General features: G+C 42.0%; 1 protein-coding gene across 4 annotated transcripts in view; it reads left to right on the forward strand.

Annotated features, from left to right (window-relative positions):
* Positions 1–4,597, forward strand: part of mest (mesoderm specific transcript) — a 39,681-nt gene extending 35,084 nt beyond the window's left edge. For 3 of the 4 annotated variants that reach the window (XM_063073034.1, XM_063073035.1, XM_063073036.1), the window contains exon 12: positions 1,796–4,597. In XM_063073034.1, coding sequence (XP_062929104.1) covers positions 1,796–1,913 — 118 coding nt within the window. In that variant the 3' untranslated portion in view covers positions 1,914–4,597. The remainder of the gene's footprint in view (positions 1–1,795) is intronic. The other variant, XR_010021143.1, reaches the window with a different exon arrangement.
* Positions 4,598–22,391: the final 17,794 nt, after the last annotated feature.

Below are 22,391 nucleotides of genomic sequence, written 5' to 3' on the forward strand. Positions count from 1 at the left end.
AATCAATCACGGTGGTTTTGCTATTCCCTATCTTGCTGCTGCAATTTCTACTTTAAAATTTTTAAATTGGCTGTAAATAATGGCATTGGGAAAGGCACTATCCAATACAAGATTTTCTTACTGTGGCTGGTAATCTTGGATCAGTAGTTAATGGCAAAAAATAGTGATATCATTCCATTGGTGTTTGTCAACAGAATCTGTCACTGATTGAATATTAGACAAATATGCTATGATTGTGTTGAAGGTTTGTCAGTGCAGATTCTGAGAGACAGTATATAATTTTTTGGATTCGGAGCTCACAGTCTATACTGGCCTGAGATTAAAAACTTCTTCACTTTTGAAGATCGAGCGCACACACACTCAGACACATAGGGAAATTAACTTTTTACGTGGAATTTTGATGCTAAACTGCTACATTAATGTTAATAGCAAAGTGGGGTGGCTGATGTTGTGGTCTTAAGTAGTAATGAAGTGAGGCTAACACAATTTGAAAATGCCTTTAATACATTGTACAGATTCTCCCTGATTTACAGATACCCAATTTATAGTTATGTCATACATATGAACGAACTCCATAAATAACATTAAATTCAAATGAGGACCACAGTTGAAACAAAATACTGGTTTACATGCCTCTTCCCTGTAGTAATCAGAATCACGATCTCTGAAGAACATAGGCTCACAGTGTAATTACTGAAGACCATTTAAGAGAATTGCTTTGGAAATTGACAAGCAGTCACTTCCATTGATAACCTGTTAAACAATGTAACACCTACTGGTACCTCAAGCCCATTAAATCCACCTATTGAATGTGGTGCATTTCATAACATTAATGATAATATTGATTTGTACCATTGCAGCAAGGCAGGAGAGGACAATAAATAATTGTACATGTTAAATGGCTTCATCAACACCATTCACTATAATACTCTTGGGGCTATGGTTAACATACCAAGTGATTGTGTTTTTTTCCAACATATGGACAAAATTGGCTTATGGGCTTTTGTAAAAACAGAGCCTATTCTTGAACTAGAGTCAGCTTGTACTCTGAAATATTTAATGTCTTGCATCGGGGAGGGGTGGGGGAGAACACTTCATATATAGTTCCCTTAAGGGATTTGGATATTATAACAAAAGCCGAAGCCTATTGGGCAAACAGATACTGACCTCCTCACAAATCTGTTTGTTGAGGATCACCTGTTATGCAAATTAGAAGAACTTTTAACTGTGCTAATGTTACATTCACCTTCAGGTTACTTTGGGGTAAAAAAAATAAACTACTGTGACAAACTGGAGGCAAACATTTCAAACTGGAGGTTGACATTCCAAGTCGAGACCCTGCATCAGGACAGAGTGTGGTGAGAAAATCCTGACTGAGGGTTTTGACTCAAAATGTCAACTGTCCACGGCCTATAGAGTGAGACAGAGGCTGGTAAGTGATAGATGGAACCGGATTAAAAGATGGAGAGGGGGCAGATGGGACCAGCTGAGGAAGAGAAACAAGTTTTGGCTCTGAAAGGCTGGAGATGGAAAAAGTAAACCGGAGCAGAGAGAACATGGGTGGACTGGTAGCTGGAAATGGAGCGTGTCACTGAGTTGTAAGCTACCCAAGTGGAGCAATGAGAACAAGTTCTACTGTTCATTTGGCCTCACTATGGCAGTAGGAAAGGCTGAGGACAGGTGGGTTGGTGTGTGAATGGGAAAGGTTTACACTGGGTTTGCTAATTGAAGGAGCAAATAGGATGATAAACCTACTAAGAAAGAATGCCCACTCTATATAATTATTTTCTTTCAGGAAGTTGGTACCAAAATCAACAGTGTCAATCCTCGATGACCACATCAGCCATTACCCTCAGCTTGAAGACCCTGTGGGCTTCAAACAAGCTTACACAAACTTCATCAATTCCTTCTGAACTTCTAGTTACAACTCTGGATCTTGACCAATGAATGATCACCAGCTTCTTCTGCAATATGGGAATTGTGGTCCCAAATAATAGGCCAATGAGATTATAGATATTTTAAATCAATATAATTCACAAATTAGATTTAATTATGAGGACACTCAGTCCTCGTTTATTGTCATTTAGAAATGCATGCATGCATTAAGAAATGATACAATGTTCCTCCAGAGTGATATCACAAAAAAAAACACAAACCAAAGACTGACACTGACATATAGTTACAGCAGTGCAAAACAATACCATAATTTGATAAAGAGCAGACCATGGGAACGGTAAAAAAAAGTCTCAAAGTTCCGATCGACTCCCGATAGTCCCGGATAGCAGGTGGCAGAAGGGAGAAACTCTCTCTGCTGTAAACCTCCAGGCACCGACAACTGTCGATGCATTGGAAGCACCCGACCACAGCTGACTCTGAGTCCGTCCGAAAACTTCGAGCCTCCGACCAGCCCTTCGACACCGAGCACCATCTCTGCTGAGCTCTTTGACCCCATCCCGGCCGCCGAGCAACAAGCAAGGCCAAGGATGCGGGGCCTTCCCTTCCGGAGATTCAGGATCACACAGCAACAGCGGCAGCGAGAAAGGCATTTCAGAAGTTTATCCAGATGTTCCTTCGTTCTCTCACGTCTCTCTCCATCAAATCAGGATTGTGCACGGCACCCTACTTGACAGATGACAGATATCATTCACCGGAGTGGCCGCGGCTGCATCGCACCGCCATCATCTCCTCCTCCTCCTATAGTATTAACAATGATACTATTACTTTCTGCTTTGCTTAAAGGTTATTTTGCAGTTGCCACTTGCAGACAGTTGGGAGCTCTGTTGGATGAATTTAAATGAAAAGATTGTGGATCAATGCTGAATTATATATGCTGGTATTTAGCAGTGAAGGGATTTGTCTATAAAGCTTGGAAGTACACAGCAGATAAAGAGTATTTAGGTGGCACTTTCTTGCTTGAAGTGTAAACTATTTGTCTTTCAAATGCTTGTTGAGCGACGATGAATTTTTCACCATGTCTTCTGCTTCAAGATTTAGCTTCCTGAGAGACAGGGATGAACATTTCAGTGCATGAGGGTGTGACAGTTCAGCATGGGGATCTCCTGCTGGTAAGGTCTATTTGCTGGGCACTTTTGTCCAATTATAAGTCACTCACACTGCCCCCCCCCAAACAGATGATCCACAGGGCAAATATTTCCAAAACTAGCAAATAGAACGCGTATAAATAAGAGATTTTTGGGGCCTTTCAGGTGATGATAATTTCTTGTAATTTCTCAAATTCTGAAGAATTTGACAGTAAATGTAGAGGATTAAGATAACCACTTATAATAACCAGTAAAAAATATAATTCAGGACAAACTGCTTTTCTGTTTGAGAATAGCAGTCAGTGGAGTACGTGGGTGTATAAAAGCTTAATGCCAGGAGAACAGTCTCTGTTTTTCGTCTACTGCTCAATTTACAATTTGCTCCTTTATAGTTTCTACTGCCTAATTTGATGATGTTAAATTCACGTCACTCAATTTTCAACATGAAGTTAAAGTTGATGGAAGACACTAGGTGTGTATTAAATGATGGTATTTATAAAAACAAAACCTTCCAGATAAGTTAAAGGGAAGAGATTAGTGGAGGTCAATGCAGGACCCTTTCACACTGAAATTTTTAAATATGGGAGTAATATTGATAAAGTATGGAAGTAAAAGGTCTATTTGCACATGTTTTTGTTTTCAAAGCTCTTTTTGTATGCATGTGGCAGGATGGTATACATTTTGAGTTCTACTCATTGCTAGTTAATTTTCCCAGTCAACTTTGTTGTACATTAGTGAAATTTCACTTCCCATAATATTGTGCAGCTATGATTTTTCAATACTATACTGTATTTAGCTATTCTATCTAGATGAATTTCTTCCTTAGACCAGCTGCAATTCAAAGATGTCCAATATGAACATCATGCATCTGTAGCTTTAAATCACCATTAATCCAGCATACTTGTGACTTTGGTGACAGACCAGCAAATTTTCTAGGCTACTAGGAATCAGGACCACAGTGAATTTAAAGAGAGTATGGGATCACAGAAAGCAGCATCTGGAGAGCTCAATGGCAAACCATTGAGATTTCTAATTGATAGTGGAATATTGGAGTTTTACTAGTACAGTATTCATTTAAAGTATAATGAAACTGAGACTGCAGAAATGTTGTTCAAATAACGAATAAACAAGTGGAAAAATTACAATTATTTCTATGAATAAAGTTTCACAAGATGTTCTTTAAACTATATAGCTGATTTTGTTTCTTAATCCTTAATGTTTAACATAAACTGTAAAATTGTAAATATCACGAAGTGAGTTGAGTTATTATAACTTCCAAATAAAGCAACATAACACTGCTTATAATCCCCATCTCGTTGTAACTTTGTTGTAACTCGTTGTAAAGGACTGGTATTTCTCTCAGAATGCTGCTGTACCCCCACCACATTTATGCACGAATTGCATGGGATTCCACCAAAATACCTTTTGAGGTTGCTGTCTATCTGAAATCAGTCCATTTCTCACAAATATTTCACAATTTGATTAAAATCTGAAGTTTTACTTGGATCTCAAGGTTGTATAGTTTATACATTCTTTGATAATAAAAATATACTTTGAACTTCGATTGCTTTGAGACTATGGATTACATTCATCAAAGTAGTGAAAATAATTGATACTTCCTCCCGTTGAACAGTGGGAGTTGTTAAACCCAGTGGTTTAAAGTACCATCTTTGTCGAACAGATGCTGCAAAATAGTGAGGGATATGCAAGCATCCTCTCGAGGTGCCAGAACCTGACCAGGTTGAAGAACAGTATCCACAGGAGGCATATCCTTTGTGTAAGGGGGTACAGAGATCTCTAAGGTTACAGCCTGTCATCTGAAAGCCATCAATGAATGCCTCCAATATAAGAAAATGCCCTTACCCAACATGTCAGCTCCTGTTGGTCCAAGGTAAAGTAGCTCAAATCTTCTCTCCTATTCTCACAGCAACTTATGGCAAAAGCAGCCAAAAAAAATCCTGATGCTCTCAAACGCATCTCCCATTTCACGCACATCTGCTCTCACCCCATCCTCCCGCCACCCCACTAGGAATAGGGTTCCCCTGGTCCTCACCTACCACCCCACCAGCCTCCGGGTCTAACATATAATTCTCCGTAACTTCCGCCACATCCAACGGGATCCCACCACTAAGCACATCTTTCCTCCCCCCCCCCCCGGCTTTCCGCAGGGATCGCTCCCTATGCGACTCCCTTGTCCATTCGTCCCCCCCATCCCTTCCCACCGATCTCCCTCCTGGCACTTATCCTTGTAAGTGGAACAAGTTCTACACATGCCCTCACACTTCCTCCCTTACCACCATTCAGGGCCCTAGTCAGTCCTTCCAGGTGAGGTGACACTTCACCTGTGAGTCGGCAGGTGTGATATACTGTGTCCAGTGCTCCCGATGTGGCCTTTTATATATTGGCGAGACCCGACACAGGCTGGGAGACCATTTCGCTGAACACCTACGCTCTGTCCGCCAGAGAAAGCAGGATCTCCCAGTGGCCACACATTTTAATTCCATGTCCCATTCCCATTCTGATATGTCTATCCACGGCCTCCTCTACTGTCAAGATGAAGCCACATTCAGGTTGGAGGAACAACACCTTATATTCCGTTTGGGTAGCCTCCAACCTGATGGCATGAACATTGACTTCTCTAATTTCCATTAATGCCCCACCTCCCCTTCATACCCCATCCGTTATTTATTTATTATTAATATATTTTTTGTCTCTCTCCTTTTTCTCCCTCTGTCCCTCTCACTATACCCCTTGCCCATCCTCTGGGCTTTCCCCCCCCCTTTTCCTTCTCCCTGGGCCTCCTGTCCCATGATCCTCTCATATCGCTTTTGCCAATCACCTGTCCAGCTCTTGGCTCCATCCCTCCCCCTCCAGTCTTCTCCTATCATTTCGGATCTCCCCCTCCCCCTCCCAAATCTCTTACTAGCTCTTACTAGCTCTTCTTTCAGTTAGTCCTGACGAAGGGTCTCGGCCTGAAACGTCGACTGTACCTCTTCCTAGAGATGCTGCCTGGCCTGCTGCGTTCACCAGCAATTTTTATGTGTGTATCCTGATGTTAGCATGTTGAGGATGACTAATGACTCCAACCTCCATGGGTAAAGGAGTCCAGGTACATTTGTAAGCTATATGAGGTGTTTGGAGATCACAGATCTCAGGATAAAGATTGTAATTTGAGCGATGGCCTTTTGAGTGGAACAGAGTAACAATTAACTTCTGTTAATTACATTTGGGGGAACTGTATACTAGGTAAAATTAAGAATGAGAGACCAGACTCACCAAGTCGAAGACTACATGTATCGCAATAGGCTCTGAAGCACAAAAATATACTCAACATAGTTCTACTGTGGTCACATCCAATTTTCAATGGCATAATACTATTTATTTTGGACTTGTGATTGAATTTCTAATCCATGAGGTGGTAAGTAAAATAATTGTGTAAAATGATATTTTAAGTACAAATACTCCAAAGCAGCCTGGCACTAAAGGGTCTGTGATTAACAATAGAATGAAATAGATGTTATGCATCTCAGTCTTCCAGCTAAATAACATATTGGAAGGAAGAAGATGGAAGTAGCTTGCTATTTGCACATTCCTTAAATCCATACTTGCACTATAATAGTAATTTGCAAATCACTCTGTTCTGCTCAGCATTAACAGTAGTGGCTCGGGGCTGAGAGTTCATGTTGAATGGCTTATCTGAAGGTTTCAGGATATACTGATGTAAAACTCATTCCAGTCCTGGAATAGATATGAACAAACCTGCAGGGAAATAAGAAAAAAGCATAATTACTCCTCTTTGGAATTTAAATGTCAAATAAATTGGATTGATACAAAACATTTTGAAATGCCAATTAGTAATTTTAGTTTATGTTCAATTAATCAGCATTGCCTGCATCAAAAACATAATAAATGTTTGTAATAATAATGCAGTAAAATTGACAAATTTTTCATTTTGCCTCTGGCACCAGAAGATCACGTGAATCAGTGCTGGACGTTGGAGGTATCTGCAGCACAACATGCCGCTGATTTGCTAACTCTGGTAGGAGATTTCATAATGCCACCATCTCTTTCCAACTATTCCAGTCCCAAGTTCCCATCACTGGTTGCCTAATAGGTAGCGTACCCTAAAACCACCTCACTTCAGTAAGAAAGCAAACAGGCAGACATGAATAAGCTGATTAAGGATTGTTCTATGTGTCAAGGATTTTTACAACCAAAGAATGCCTTTAAAGATCTTTTATGTTTCTATGCATTTTTTCACATTAAACTTTGGAGGTTTCCAAGTCAGCTTATTATACCTGTTTTAATAATGATTCTATATTTCATCTATAAATGTCTAGATAATAAAATTATTGTGTAAACTAGTTTCACTAATGAAACCCTCCCACTAGTCTATGTGATGAACCTATATTACTAAAGTTCCCTCTGGATGAGCAACTTTGGGGTTCTGAAATCTAACTCCACAGTAAACCTAAAGCTACACTTATAGAAACATAGAAAACCTACAGTACAATACAGGCCCTTTGGCCCACAAAGTTATGCTGAACATGCCCCATCTTAGAAATTACTAGGCTTACCCATAGCTCTCTATTTTTCTAAGCTCCATGTCCCTATCCAAAAATCTCTTAAAAGACCCTATCATATCCGCCTCCACCACTGTTGCCAGCAGCCCATTCCACACACTCACCACTCTCTGAGTAAAAAACTTACCCCTGACATCTCCTCTGTACCTACTCCCCAGCACCTTAAACCTTTGTCCTCTTGTGGCAACCATTTCAGCCCTGGGAAAAAGCCTCTGACTATCCACACGATCAATGCCTCTCATCATCTTATACACTTATATAATATTTCATTCAATGGTCAGAAGTTAGTTGATGTTAAAGAGCGGGGTGGAGAATAGATCACATCCGGAAACATCTGAAGTTGAAGTTGCATACATAATGGTTAAAGTTTACTAACCATTAAAATACAGGTTGCATTAAGAACTTTCTGCCGTTGCTGTAGTACATTCACATAGACTATTGCCTGATCACGAAGTTTAACATCATATTTCATCATTGCACCTGTGAGGTGGAAAGTTTGAGATTCAGATAATACTTTTGTCAATAGGAAACTAAAGCGGCAGTTCAATGATCTTGACCAATTTTGATCCAAACTAAGATTTACTCCATCACTCAGCTTCATTTGGCAAAATACAAAATGTAGCTTGACAATAACACAGTGGAAAACTTTTGCATATCGGATTCAGCCAACCGTCTGAACAAACTATATTATACAATATGGTTAAACTTCAGGATTAAAAGAATAGTAGAATTATGCAATAAAAGCCTATGATCAATGAATTTGGAAATGGTATAACATGGTATAGAAGCAACACACATCAAAGTTGCTGCCTGGCCTGCTGCATTCACCAACAACTTCGATGTGTGTTGCTTGAATTTCCAGCATCTGCAGAATTCCTCTTGTTAACATGGTATAGAGACGGTCAGAGCCGTCTCTATTTCCTGAGGAGACTGAGGTCCTTTAGCATCTGCCGGACGATGCTGAGAATGTTCTACGAGTCTGTGGTGGCCAGTGCTATCATGTTTGCTGTTGTGTGCTGGGGCAGAAGGCTGAGGGTAGCAGACACCAACAGAATCAACAAATTCATTCGTAAGGCCAGTGATGTTGTGGGGATGGAACTGGACTCTCTGACGGTGGTGTCTGAAAAGAGGATGCTGTCCAAGTTGCATGCCATCTTGGACAATGTCTCCCATCCACTACATAATGTACTGGTTGGGCACAGGAGTACATTCAGCCAGAGACTCATTCCACCGAGATGCAACACAGAGTGTCATAGGAAGTCATTCCTGCCCGTGGCCATCAAACTTTACAACTCCTCCCTTGGAGGGTCAGACACCCTGAGCCAATAGGCTGGTCCTGGACTTATTTCCTGGCATAATTTACATATTACTATTTAACTATTTATGGTTTTATTACTATTTATTATTTATGGTGCAACTGTAACAAAAAACAATTTCCCCCGGGATCAATAAAGTATGACTATGACTATGTATAAAGACAATTTTTCTCAATATCTGCCAGGTTAATTCTACTTCCTTGACTGAATTAGAAGTAGAAGTTAATTCAATGGCTTTCCAAAATCAAAACATGGATTTTGGGTGACAATTATTTGTTAATTATCCAATTTTTTTTTCTGTTGTTTCTTTGTTCCAACTGGCTTTTGCTGTTGATTGAGGCAACTGCTATGCTGGGGGAAGTATTTTCTTTGTTTGTCCAATGTAGTAACACAAAAGGTGGTTACAGATGGTTCATATTCTACATGGAGGTCAGTGACCAGTGGTATTCCACAATCTCTTTGTGATTTTTATAAATGACCTGAAGAAGAAGTAGAAGGATGTGTTGGTAAGTTTGCTGATGACACAAAGGTTGGGGGTGTTGTGGATAGTCTGGAGGGTTGTCAGAGGTTACAGCAGGACATTAATAGGATGCAGAACTGGGCTGAGAAATGGCAGATGGACTTCAACCCAGATAAGTGCGAAGTGGTTCATTTTGGTAGGTCAAATTTGAAGGCATATAATATTAATTATAATCTTATAATACTAACTATAAGACATCTAATCTAATCAATGGTAAGACTTTTGGCAGTGTGAAGGATCTGAGAGATCTTTGGGTCCATGTCGATAGGACACTCAAAGCTGCTGCACAGGTTGATAGTGTTGTTAAGAAGGTGTATAGTGTGTTGGCATTCATCAACCGTGGGATTGAGTTCAAGAGCCATGAGGTAATGTTACAGCTATATAAGACCTTGGTCACACCCCACTTGGAGTACCGTGTTCAGTTCTGGTCACCTCACTACAGGAAGGATGTGGATACTATAGAGAGAGTGCAGAGGAAACTTACAGGGATGTTGGCTGGATTGGAGGGTGTACCTTATGAGAATAGGTAGAGTGAAGTTGGCCTTTTCTCCTTGGAGCGATGGAGAATAAGAGATGACCTGATAGAGGTGTATAAGATGATTGGTGTGGATAGCCAGAGGCTTTTCCTTAGGGCTGAAATGGCTAACACGCAGGGGCATAGTTTTAAGATGCTTGGAAATAGGTACGGAGGGGATGTCGGGGGTAAGTCACAGAAAGTGGTGGGTGCGTGGAATGCACTGCCGGCGGCGGTGGTGGAAGCAGACACAATAGGGTCTTTTAAGAGCCTCTTAGATAGGTACATGGAGCTTAGAAAAATAGAGGGCTATGCGCTAGGGAAATTCTAGGCAGTTTCTAGAGTAGGTTACATGGTTGGCACAACATTGTGGGCCAAAGCCCCTGCAATGTGCTGTAGATTTCTATGTTCTATGATCACTTCACTGGAGATGGAGAAGGTAGGAGAGGGTCCTTAATGAGTTTTTTGCTTCAGTGTTTACCAGTGCGAGGGACCTTGAGGTTAGTGTAGAGCAGATGAATGTGCTAGAGGATGCTGAGGTTCTGACAGAGACAGTGTTGGAGCTTTTGAAAAATATTGGGAAACATTAGTCCCTGGGGCTGGATGGATGTACCCCAAGTAACTACAGGAAGCCAGGGAAGAGATTGCTGGAGTGTTAATGATGATCTTTATGTCTTCACTGGCCACAGGAGTGGTAACAGGGAATTGGAGGATAAAAATCTTAGGTCTTGGTTCAAGAAAGGTAATAGGGAAATTCAAGCTCAGTTGCAAAACTCAAATCAATTTTGTCAAGTGCTCAATCGTCACTTTCAAATATTCCCGCAGGCTGAGTCACGCCAGAGCAATATGATCATGGCTGGTCATATAACAGGAATATTCAAGGTCACAAAACTGGGTAGATGTTGGAAATCTTGGGCTACACACACAAGATGCTGGAGGATCTCAGCAGGTCAGGTAGAGTCTATGGAGGGGAACAAACAATCACTGTATCTGGCCAAGGTGAAATGTCTCAGCCCAAAGCATCGACTGTTTATTCCCCTCCAAAGATGCTGCCTGGCATGCAGAGTTTCTCCAGCATTTTGTGTGTGTTGCCAATATTCAAGTTGTAAGCTTTCTGGGTATACGTACCCCCATAGAACTTCCAACATGTACCTAGCCTCTCAAACTTATTAAGTGTTCCCATGAGGAGAGAGGATCTATTGCCATTTCAAAGCTACACTTGAACATGTACAGATCTCCTGGAAGCTCAAAAGCAGCACTGTATATTCCAGGCATATCAATGGTCATGAAAAATCAAAAAGTACAACTAGTCAATTATAAATGAATCATCTAAAGACATACCAAAAAGACAAAACTATTTAAATAAGCATTAATCTAACAGTGTAAAGCACTTTTAAACAGTGGCAATATGATCCTTTGAAAAAATACCGGCAAACTACAGATTTACTTTGTGGAAAGTTCTAACAGCAAGCAGCTTACCTCAGAGCAGCTTTGGGAGAACCACAGGAAAGTCGGAGCACTGTTTAAATGTAAAGTGTTTAAAGGTTTACAAAATAGTAAGAACTAGCAGGGCAAAACTCATTTACTTACACAGATCATTACCTTAAACTCAGGAGAGATACAAGAATCTGGTATTAGTCCTAACAACCTTGCCTTTTTAAATGGATAATGTTCTGTCAAAGATTGCAATGTTATTTCTTTTCTTAATTTAGTAGAAGAAAAAAAAATCCAAAACCATTAAGTTCTGAATTTTTTAAATGCGAATTTATTGTTTCGATAAAATCAACATGTTACATAGAGCTGTTTAGCACGATATGGGCCCTTTGGCCCCCGGTGTTGTACTGACTCTTTAACCTACTCCAACATCAATCTAACCTTTCCCTCCCACAAAGCCTCCATTTTTCTTTCATCCATGTGCCTATTCAAGGGTCTTTTAACTGTCTGTAATGTATCTGCCTCTACCACTACCCCGGCAGCATGTTCCATGCACCTAATACACAGTGTAAAAAAACTTAATTCTGACATTCCCCCCTCCCCCCATACTGTTTTTTCACAACACCTTCAAGTTAGTACAATGAACCCATCAACTGGAAGTGGTAATAGGCCACTTCTCCTCTCAAACATGCTCCGTTAATAAATAAGAACATGGCTGGATGCTGTTGATTCAACCTCACATTCCTGCCTTTATCTGATTCAGATTCCTTTAATCTCTTGCTTCCCAAGAACCTATAGAAGTTTGTCTTAAGGCCACTTTCACTGTCCTTCGAGGGTTCCAAAGACTCAAAACCCTCTAAGAGAAAAAAAATCCTTATCTTTCTTTTAAATGGATGAATTCTAATTTTTAAACAGATGACCCATATTTCTGGGAAAGAGTAAACAGTCGACTCTTTTCCATAGACGCTGCCTGGCCTACTGAATTCCTCCAGCATTTTGTGGGTGCTACTTTGGATTTCCAGTATCTGCAGAATTTCTTGTGTTTCTGGCCCGTATTTCTAGATTGTCACATAAGACCATGATCCACCCAGTCAAGACCTGGCAGGTTCCTGTGCATTTCATACAGGTAGCCTCACTTCTGAGTTTCAGCAGGTTCAAACTTTCCTCATAAGAGATACTGTCCATTCCAATTACATCCTTCCTTAATTAAGGTGACCAATAATGAACACAATTCTTCTGCTGTGACCCCCTGTATCCTGCACTATGTACTGGAGAATAACTTCCCAACAACCTTTCTGTGTAATATACCCCACATAATAAACAATGCCATTCTGTTATCCACCCTATTTACTTGTTTAGCTACACATTAGACCCCCAGATTACTCTGCATTTCAGAGTTCTAACATCTCTCACTGTTTAAATAATAAGCTTCATTTTTCAAAACAAAATAATGCTGTTTCAGATATTATGTTCCATTTGACATCTTTACCCACACTCACTTAGCATATAGCTGCTGTTTAAGGAGTTCGTACTCCCTGTGACCATGCTGGCTTCCTCTGCGTGATCCAGTTTCTTCCACATTCCCAAGACCTACGGGTCAGTTGGTTAATTGGCCACATCAGTGTAAATAGGCAGCACAGGCCCTATGGGCTGGAAAGACCTGTTACTGTGCTGTAACTTTAAATAAAAATAACAAATAAATATATATTTATAGCCCTTTACAGCCTCATAATATCCTCTTGTCAATATTGAAATGAATTGACTTTATTTCTTACATCCTTCACATACATGAGCAGTAAAAATCTTTACGTTATGTCTCCATCTAAATGTGCAATGTGTAATCATAGTGATTTATAATAATTAGAACAGTCAATGTAACATAGAATACATTCAGATCAGCGTGAGTTCATCAGTCTGATGGCCTGGTGGAAGAAGCTGTTCTGGAGCCTGTTGGTCCTGGCTTTTATGCTGTGGTACCGTTTCCCAGATGGTAGCAGCTGGAATAGATTGTGGTTGGGGTGACTCGTGTCCCCAGTGATCCTTTGGGCCCTTTTTACACACCTGTCCTTTTTTTTCATGTCCTGAATCGTGGGAAGGTCACAACTACAGTTGGGCTGTCTGCACCAGTCTCTTTAAGAGGTACAGTTCCCATACCAGGCAGTGATACGGCCAGTCAGGATGCTCTCAATTGTGCCCTTGTAGAAAGTTCTTAGAATTTGGGGGCCCATACCAAACTTCCTCAACCGTCTGAGGTGAAAGAGGTTCTGTTGTGCCTTTTTCACCGCACAGCTGGTGTGTACAGACCACATGAGGCCTCAGTGATATGGATGCCGAGGAACTTAAAGCCATTTACCCTCTCAACCCCAGATCCATTGATGTCAATAGGGGTAAGCCTGTCTCCATTCCTCCTGTAATCCACAACCACTCCTTAGTTTTTGCGACATTGAGGGAGAGGTTGTTTTCTTGACACCAATGTGTCAGAGAGATGACTTCTTCCCTGTAGGCCATCTTGTTATTGTTTGAGATAAGGCCAATCAATGTAGTGTCGTTGGCAAATTCCTACCAAACTTCACATCTTCAATAAATGTGGCAACAATTCCACCAGTCTCTTCATGTATATTTGTGTATAATTTGCAAAAGGTTGAGACCGCAGCTGATTGTAGCTCACCACTCACTTCATCACACCAACTAGAAAAATTTGTAGCTACTGTTTCTGGTTAGCCAGACTCTTCTATGACTATAAGACAGAGGAGCCAAATTAGGCCATTCAGCCCATCGAGTCTGCTCTGACATTCGATGATGGCTGATTTATTATCCGTCTCAACCCCATTCTCCTGCCTTTTCCCTGTAACATTTGATGCCCTGACTAATTATGAACCTATCAACCCCCTATTTAAAGAAATTCCTCCTTATCACTATCCTAAAGAGACGTCTTATTCTGAGGCTGTCCTCTCTGGTCCTGGACTCTCTCACTATTGCAAACATCTTCTGTACGTCCACTCTATCGAGGCCTTTCAATTTTCAATAGGTTTCAATGTTATCCCCCTCATTCTTTAAACTCCAGTGAGTGCAGCCGTACAGCCATCAAACATTCTTCATATATTAACCCTTCTATTCCTGAGATCATTGTTGTAAATGTATTACCTCCTTTACTACGATCTTTAATTTTACACAATTACCTTTGAAGCACCAGCTTATCAAATGTCTGCAATGAACGCCAATAAATTGGTTAAAGATAATTTCTCCTGTTGACTGCCTCATTACCTTAAATTTTTCTAAGTTCCCTGTTGTCAGTCAGTCAGTCAGTGGGTGCCGTCCCGAATCCGGGGTTGGCGGCTATGCACCTCCATCTTCTTCGATCTTGCGACAGCACCGAGTACAGCCTCTCCTCCAGTTTGTTCTCGCTGGCGGCCTTGGCACCGCCCCCGCCGAACTCGAGCCCAAGGCCGTGTCGGCCTCCAGCCGCGGCCACTTCTTCGAGCTGTTGTAACATCTTTAATAATATATTTAACATATTCCCTATAACAGATGTTAAGCTGGTAGTTTCCTGCTTCCTCTCTCCCTCTCCTTTTAAATTATGTTGCTATTTTCCAATTAACGGGACCTTACCTGAATCTTTGGAAATGCATCAATCATCTCACCAGTCGCTACTTTTCAGAGGTAATACTGATGTCCATCAGGGCCCAAATATAAACTGGGACCTTCTTAATGTAAGGGGTTTAGATGGGGCAGAATTTGTTAAGTGTATCTAGGAAGGTTTCTTAAATCAATATGTGGACAGTGCAACTGGAGAAGGGGCCGTTCTGGACCTGGTGTTGGGTAATTAGCCTGGCCAGGTGACTGAACTTTCAGTCAGCAAACAGTAATTATAACTCCTTAACTTCAGGATAGCTATAGATAAGGATGGATATGGTCCTTGCAAGAGAGTCCTAAATTAGAGTACGGCAAATTACAAGAGCATTAGGCAGGAGCTAAGAAGTGTTAATTGGGAACACCTTTTCTCTGGCAAGTCCACGCCAAACAGGTGGAGAGTGTTTAAGGATCAATTGCACCGAGCACAGGAAAGGTGTGTTCCTGTTAGAAGGAAGGATGAGGATGAAAGATAAGAGAACCTTGGATGTCTAGAGAGGAGATGAATTTAGTCAAGAAGAAAAAGGAAAAGTATGCAAAGCTTCAAAGTCAGGATCAAATGAAACGCACGAGGAGTATAACCAAGCCAAAAAAGAACTCAGGAAGGGAATTAGGAAGCCAGAAGGGGCCATGAAAAGTCCTTGGCAAGTAGGATTAAGATGAATCCTGAGGCATTTTTTACACGCATCAAGAGCAAGAGGATGACTATGGAGAGGGTGGGACCACTAAAGGATAAAGGGGAACATTTATCTAGATACAGGGAATGTGAGTGAGGTACTTAATGAGAAACTTGTTTCAGTATTTACCAAGGAAAAGGATATGGAAGACCAGAAGATCAGTGTTGAGTGTATAAATACAATAGGGCATTTAGAGGTCAAGGAGGAGGGAGTGTTGGGTCTCCAAATGAGTATTCAGATGGATATATCCCCAGGACTTGATGGGATTTATCCCAGGTTATTGAAGGAGACAGGAGATGAGATACTGAGCACTAGACCAGTATCTTTATGTCTTCTCTGGCCACAGGCAAGGTCCTGGAAGACTAGAGAGTGGCTAATATTGTACCTCTATTTAAGAAAGGATCAAAGGAAAATCCTGGGAATTATAGACTGGTGAGTGTCATCTCAGCTGTAGGAAAATTTCTCGAGAAATTTCTCAGGGATAGCATATATGAGCATTTGGAAACACAAGACCTAATTAGGGAGAGCCAACATGGCTTTGTGTGTGGCGTGGCAGGTCATTCCTTACAAACTTGACTGATTTTTTGACAGGATGAAAAGACAGGTTGCTGAGGGTAGGGCAGTGAATGTTGTCTATATGGGTTTTAGTAAGGTGTTTGGCAAAGTCCCTCAAAGCCCCTGATGGGAGGCTAATCAAGAAGATTAGGATGCATAATGTCCATGGTGAATTGGCTGTTTGGATTCTGGAATTGGCTTGCACATAGGGTAGTGATTGAAGGCTGTTTGTGATGCATATAAATAACCTGCATGAAAATGTGGGTGGGTGCATTAGTAAATTTGCGGATGAAACCAGGATTGGTGGAACTGTGGATAGTGTAGAAGACTGGCAAAGAATACAGCATGATATGAGGAGGGAGGAGAAGATGACAGCGTGCCGTGCATGCGCGGCTCTCCAGTGAAAATGATATCATGTCCATTAAATAGGGGCTGTGGACAATTCTGATTTGATGGAGATGGATGTGAAAGCACAGAGGAACATCTGGAGAAATTCCTGAAAGGCCGGTTCGCTGCTGCTGTTACTGGGCAATTGAGAATCTTCTGGAGGGAAGGCCCAAAAATCCCCGGCTTTGCCTGCTGCTGGCGACCGAGACTGAGGTCGAATTGTTCGGATAGAGATGGTGCTCAGTACTCGGTGTCGGAGGGCTGATCGGAGGCTCGAAGTTTTCGGACGACTCAGAGTCAGACTGTGGTCGGGCATGGCAGGGAGAGTTTTCTTCCTTCTCCTGTATGCATGAGATGTGGAACATTTGAGAGACTTTGAACTTTTTTACTGTGCCATGGCCTGTTCTTCATCAAGCTATGGTATTGTTGCACTGTTGTAATTATGTGGTTTTGTTAGTTTTTTCAGACTTGGTCTGTCCTGTGTTTTGTGATATCACACCGGAGGAATACTGTATCATTTCTAAATGCGTGCATTAGTAAATGACAATAAAAGAGGACTGCGTGTCCTCATAATCTAATCTAATCTAATCTAATATAGATGAGCTGCAAATATAGGCAGAGAAATAGCAGATGGAGTTTACTCCAAATAAATGTGAGGTGTTGCACTGGGTGGGGCAAATGCAAGGAGACAGTACACTGTTAGGGGCAAGATTCTTAACAGTGTTGCTGAGCAGAGAGATCTTGGGATCCAAGTTCATATTTCCTTGAAAGTGGCCACACAAGTCTATAAGGTGGTTAAAAAGGCTTATGGAATGCCTGTTTTTATTAGTCGAGGCATTGAGTTCAAAAGTCAGGAGGTTTTATTGCAACTTTATAGAACTCTAGCTAGGCCACATCTGGAGTGTTGTGTACTGTTCTAGTTGCCCAACTGTAGGAAGGATGTTGAGGTGTTGGAGAGGGTGCAGAAGAGGTTTACCAAAGGCGTGTGATATCACAAGAGACTAGATAAACTTGGGTGTTTTCTCTGAAGACCTGGAGGCTGAAGGGAGATCTGAAAGAGGTTTACACGATTATGAGAGGCATAGATAGAGTGGACAGGGAGTATCTGTTTCCCAGGGTTGAAATGTGTAATACCAGAGGGCATGCTTTGAAGGTGAGAGGGGGTAGGTTCAAAGGGGATGTGAGGGATAAGTTTTTCACTCAGAGAGTGGTAGAAGCCTGGAATGTGTTGCCTGGTATGGTGGTAGAGACAAATACATTAGAGGCTTTTAAGAGACGTCTGGATAGGCACAGGAGTGTGAGGAAGATGGAGGGATACGGACATGGTGTAGGTAAGAAAGATTAGTGTTTGGGAATTTTGATTTGCTTTTTAGCTGGTTTGGCACAACACTGTGGGCCGAATGGCCTGTTTCTGTGCTGTACTGTTCTCTGTTCTATCACACAGTGAGTGGTCAGCTCAAAGCTCCAACAATCTATGCAGTGCTGTTTCCCTGGTGATTGGAATTTTTCAGAAATCCTCCCTCTTTCCATTTCCTCGTTTGCTGTGATGTTACCCATGTCATCTATCATAAACACTGTTGCAAAATATCTCTTTTATCTCATCTGCCTTCACCTTATTACGCAGTTTTAAATCCCCCTCCCACCCCCACTCCCGACTGTAGGATCAATTCTCACTTTGTTAACATTTTCTACAGATACTCGTATTATGATGTTTCACATTCCTAGCCAGCTATTTCTTTTCATCCCATGTTCATCTTCATCGTTCTTTGTTGTTTTCCATACTCTGACCAATTTTCTGATCGCCACTCACCTCTGAGCAATTATTGCCTTTTCCACAATGGTTTGATACATAGAAACATAGAAACATAGAAAATAGGTGCAGGAGTAGGCCATTCGGCCCTTCGAGCCTGCACCGCCATTTATTATGATCATGGCTGATCATCCAACTCAGAACCCAGCCTTCCCTCCATACCCCGTGACCCCTGTAGCCACAAGGGCCATATCTAACTTCCTTTTAAACATAGCTAATGAACTGGCCTCAACAGTTTGCTGTGGCAGAGAATTCCACAGATTCACCACTCTCTGTGTGAAGAAGTTTTTCCTAACCTCGGTCCTAAAAGGCTTCCCCTCTATCCTCAAACTGTGACCCCTCGTTCTAGACCTCCCCAACATCGGGAACAATCTTCCTGCATCTAGCCTGTCCAATCCCTTTAGGATCTTATACGTTTCAATCAGATCCCCCCTCAATCTTCTAAATTCCAACGAGTACAAGCCCAGTTCATCCAGTCTTTCTTCATATGAAAGACCTGCCATCCCAGGAATCAATCTGGTGAACCTTCTTTGTACTCCCTCTATGGCAAGGATGTCTTTCCTCAGATTAGGGGACCAAAACTGCACACAATACTCCAGGTGTGGTCTCACCAAGGCCTTGTACAACTGCAGTAGTACCTCCCTGCTCCTGTACTCGAATCCTCTCGCTATAAATGCCAGCATACCGTTCGCCTTTTTCACCGCCTGCTGTACCTGCATGCCCACTTTCAATGACTGGTGTATAATGACACCCAGGTCTCGTTGCACCTCCCCTTTTCCTAATCGGCCACCATTCAGATAATAATCTGTTTTCCTATTTTTGCCACCAAAGTGGATAACTTCACATTTATCCACATTAAATTGCATCTGCCATGAGTTTGCCCACTCACCCAACCTATCCAAGTCACCCTGCATCCTCTTAGCATCCTCCTCACTGCTAACACTGCCACCCAGCTTCGTGTCATCCGCAAACTTGGAGATGCTGCATTTAATTCCCTCATCCAAGTCATTAATATATATTGTAAACAACTGGGGTCCCAGCACTGAGCCTTGCGGTACCCCACTAGTCACCGCCTGCCATTCTGAAAAGGTCCCGTTTATTCCCACTCTTTGCTTCCTGTCTGCTAACCAATTCTCCACCCACACCAATACCTTACCCCCAATACCATGTGCTTTAAGTTTGCACACTAATCTCCTGTGTGGGACCTTGTCAAAAGCCTTTTGAAAATCCAAATATACCACATCCACTGGTTCTCCCCTATCCACTCTACTAGTTACATCCTCAAAAAATTCTATGAGATTCGTCAGACATGATTTTCCTTTCACAAATCCATGCTGACTTTGTCCGATCATTTCACCGCTTTCCAAATGTGCTGTTATCACATCCTTGATAACTGACTCCAGCAGTTTCCCCACCACCGACGTTAGGCTAACCGGCCTATAATTCCCCGGTTTCTCTCTCCCTCCTTTTTTAAAAAGTGGGGTTACATTAGCCACCCTCCAATCCTCAGGAACTAGTCCAGAATCTAACGAGTTTTGAAAAATTATCACTAATGCATCCACTATTTCTTGGGCCACTTCCTTAAGCACTCTGGGATGCAGACCATCTGGCCCTGGGGATTTATCTGCCTTCAATCCCTTCAATTTACCTAACACCACTTCCCTACTAACATGTATTTCGCTCAGTTCCTCCATCTCACTGGACCCTCTGTCCCTTACTATTTCTGGAAGATTATTTATATCCTCCTTAGTGAAGACAGAACCAAAGTAATTATTCAATTGGTCTGCCATGTCCTTGCTCCCCATAATCAATTCACCTGTTTCTGTTTGCAGGGGACCTACATTTGTCTTTATCAGTCTTTTCCTTTTTACATATCTATAAAAGCTTTTACAGTCCGTTTTTATGTTCTCTGCCAGTTTTCTCTCATAATCTTTTTTCCCCTTCCTAATTAAGCCCTTTGTCCTCCTCTGCTGAACTCTGAATTTCTCCCAGTCCTCAGGTGAGCCACTTTCTCTGGCTAATTTGTATGCTACTTCTTTGGAATTGATACTATCCCTAATTTCTCTTGTCAGCCACGGGTGCACTACCTTCCTTGATTTATTCTTTTGCCAAACTGGGATGAACAATTGTTGTAGTTCATCCATGCAACCTTTAAATGCCTGCCATTGCATATCCACTGTCAATCCTTGAAGTGTCATTTGCCAGTCTATCTTAGCTAATTCACGTCTCATACCTTCAAAGTTACCCCTCTTTAAGTTCAGAACCTTTGTTTCTGAATTAACTACGTCACTCTCCATGTTAATGAAGAATTCCACCATATTATGGTCACTCTTACCCAAGGGGCCTCTCACGTCAAGATCGCTAATTAACCCTTCCTCATTGCTCAAAACCCAGTCCAGAATAGCCTGCTCTCTAGTCGGTTCCTCGACATGTTGGTTCAAAAAACCATCCCGCATACATTCCAAGAAATCCTCTTCCTCAGCACCTTTACCAATTTGGTTCACCCAGTCTACATGTAGATTGAAGTCACCCATTATAACTGCTGTTCCTTTATTGCACACATTTCTAATTTCCTGTTTAATACCATCTCCGACCTCACTACTACTGTTAGGTGGCCTGTACACAACTCCCACCAGCGTCTTCTGCCCCTTAGTGTTACGCAGCTCTACCCATATCGATTCCACATCTTCCCGGCTTATGTCCTTCCTTTCTATTGCGTTAATCTCTTTTTTAACCAGCAACGCCACCCCACCTCCCCTTCCTTCATGTCTATCCCTCCTGAATATTGAATATCCCTGAACGTTGAGCTCCCATCCCTGGTCACCCTGGAGCCATGTCTCTGTGATCCCAACTATATCATAATCATTAATAACAATCTGCACTTTCAATTCATCCACCTTATTACGAATGCTCCTTGCATTGACACATAAAGCCTTCAGGCGCTCTTTTACAACTCTCTTAGCCCTTTTTAATGCTTGCCCTGGATTTGTCGGCCTGCCACTTTTACTTTTCCCCTTTGTACTTTTTGCTTCTACGCTCACTTTACACCCCTCTGTCTCTCTGCACTGGTTCCCATCCCTCTGTTGTGAACTAACCTCCTCACACCTAGCCGCTTTAATTTGATTCCCACCCCCCAACCATTCTAGTTTAAAGTCACCTCAGTAGCCCCCGCTAATCTCCCTGCCAGGATATTGGTCCCCCTAGGATTTAAGTGTAACCCGTCCTTTTTGTACAGGTCACACCTACGCCAAAAGAGGTCCCAATGATCCAAAAACTTGAATCCCTGCCCCCTGCTCCAATCCCTCAGCCACGCATTTATCCTCCACCTCATCGCATTCCTACTCTCACTGTCGCGTGGCACAGGCAGTAATCCCGAGATTACTACCTTTGCGGTCCTTTTTCTCAACTCCCTTCCTAGCTCCCTATATTCTTCTTTCAGGACCTCATCCCTTTTCCTACCTATGTCATTGGTACCTATATGTACCAGGACCTCTGGCTCTTCACCCTCCCACTTCAGGATATCTTGGACACGATCAGAAATATCCCGGAAATACCATTGTGACATTTCTACAGTTGGCCCAGGATGACTGCGTCCTTCCTTTCAATCGCGGTGGAATGTGCTCGGAGTCAGAGTCCTACAGGATAGGAACAAGCCGACTGACCTCCAAGCACTAAGCTGGATCTTACAACATTTTATTCTCCCCATATTCTTTATAACATCCCTCAGACTCCACCCTGTCAAATTCAGGACAGCTACAAACCTGCCCCAGACCACCCCGAAGGAACCTACATGATCCATGGAGAAGACATGCAAACTCTCTGAAGACAGCACTGAATATCTATCGTCAGCGAGCCCTGGCTGCTGGAATTGTGAGACGGCCACGCTAATAGCCGCCCATTATTCTGAATACTTTGGAAGATCCT

Source organism: Mobula hypostoma, chromosome 20 (genome assembly GCF_963921235.1).
Source record: "Mobula hypostoma chromosome 20, sMobHyp1.1, whole genome shotgun sequence".
NCBI classification, from domain to species: domain Eukaryota; kingdom Metazoa; phylum Chordata; class Chondrichthyes; order Myliobatiformes; family Myliobatidae; genus Mobula; species Mobula hypostoma.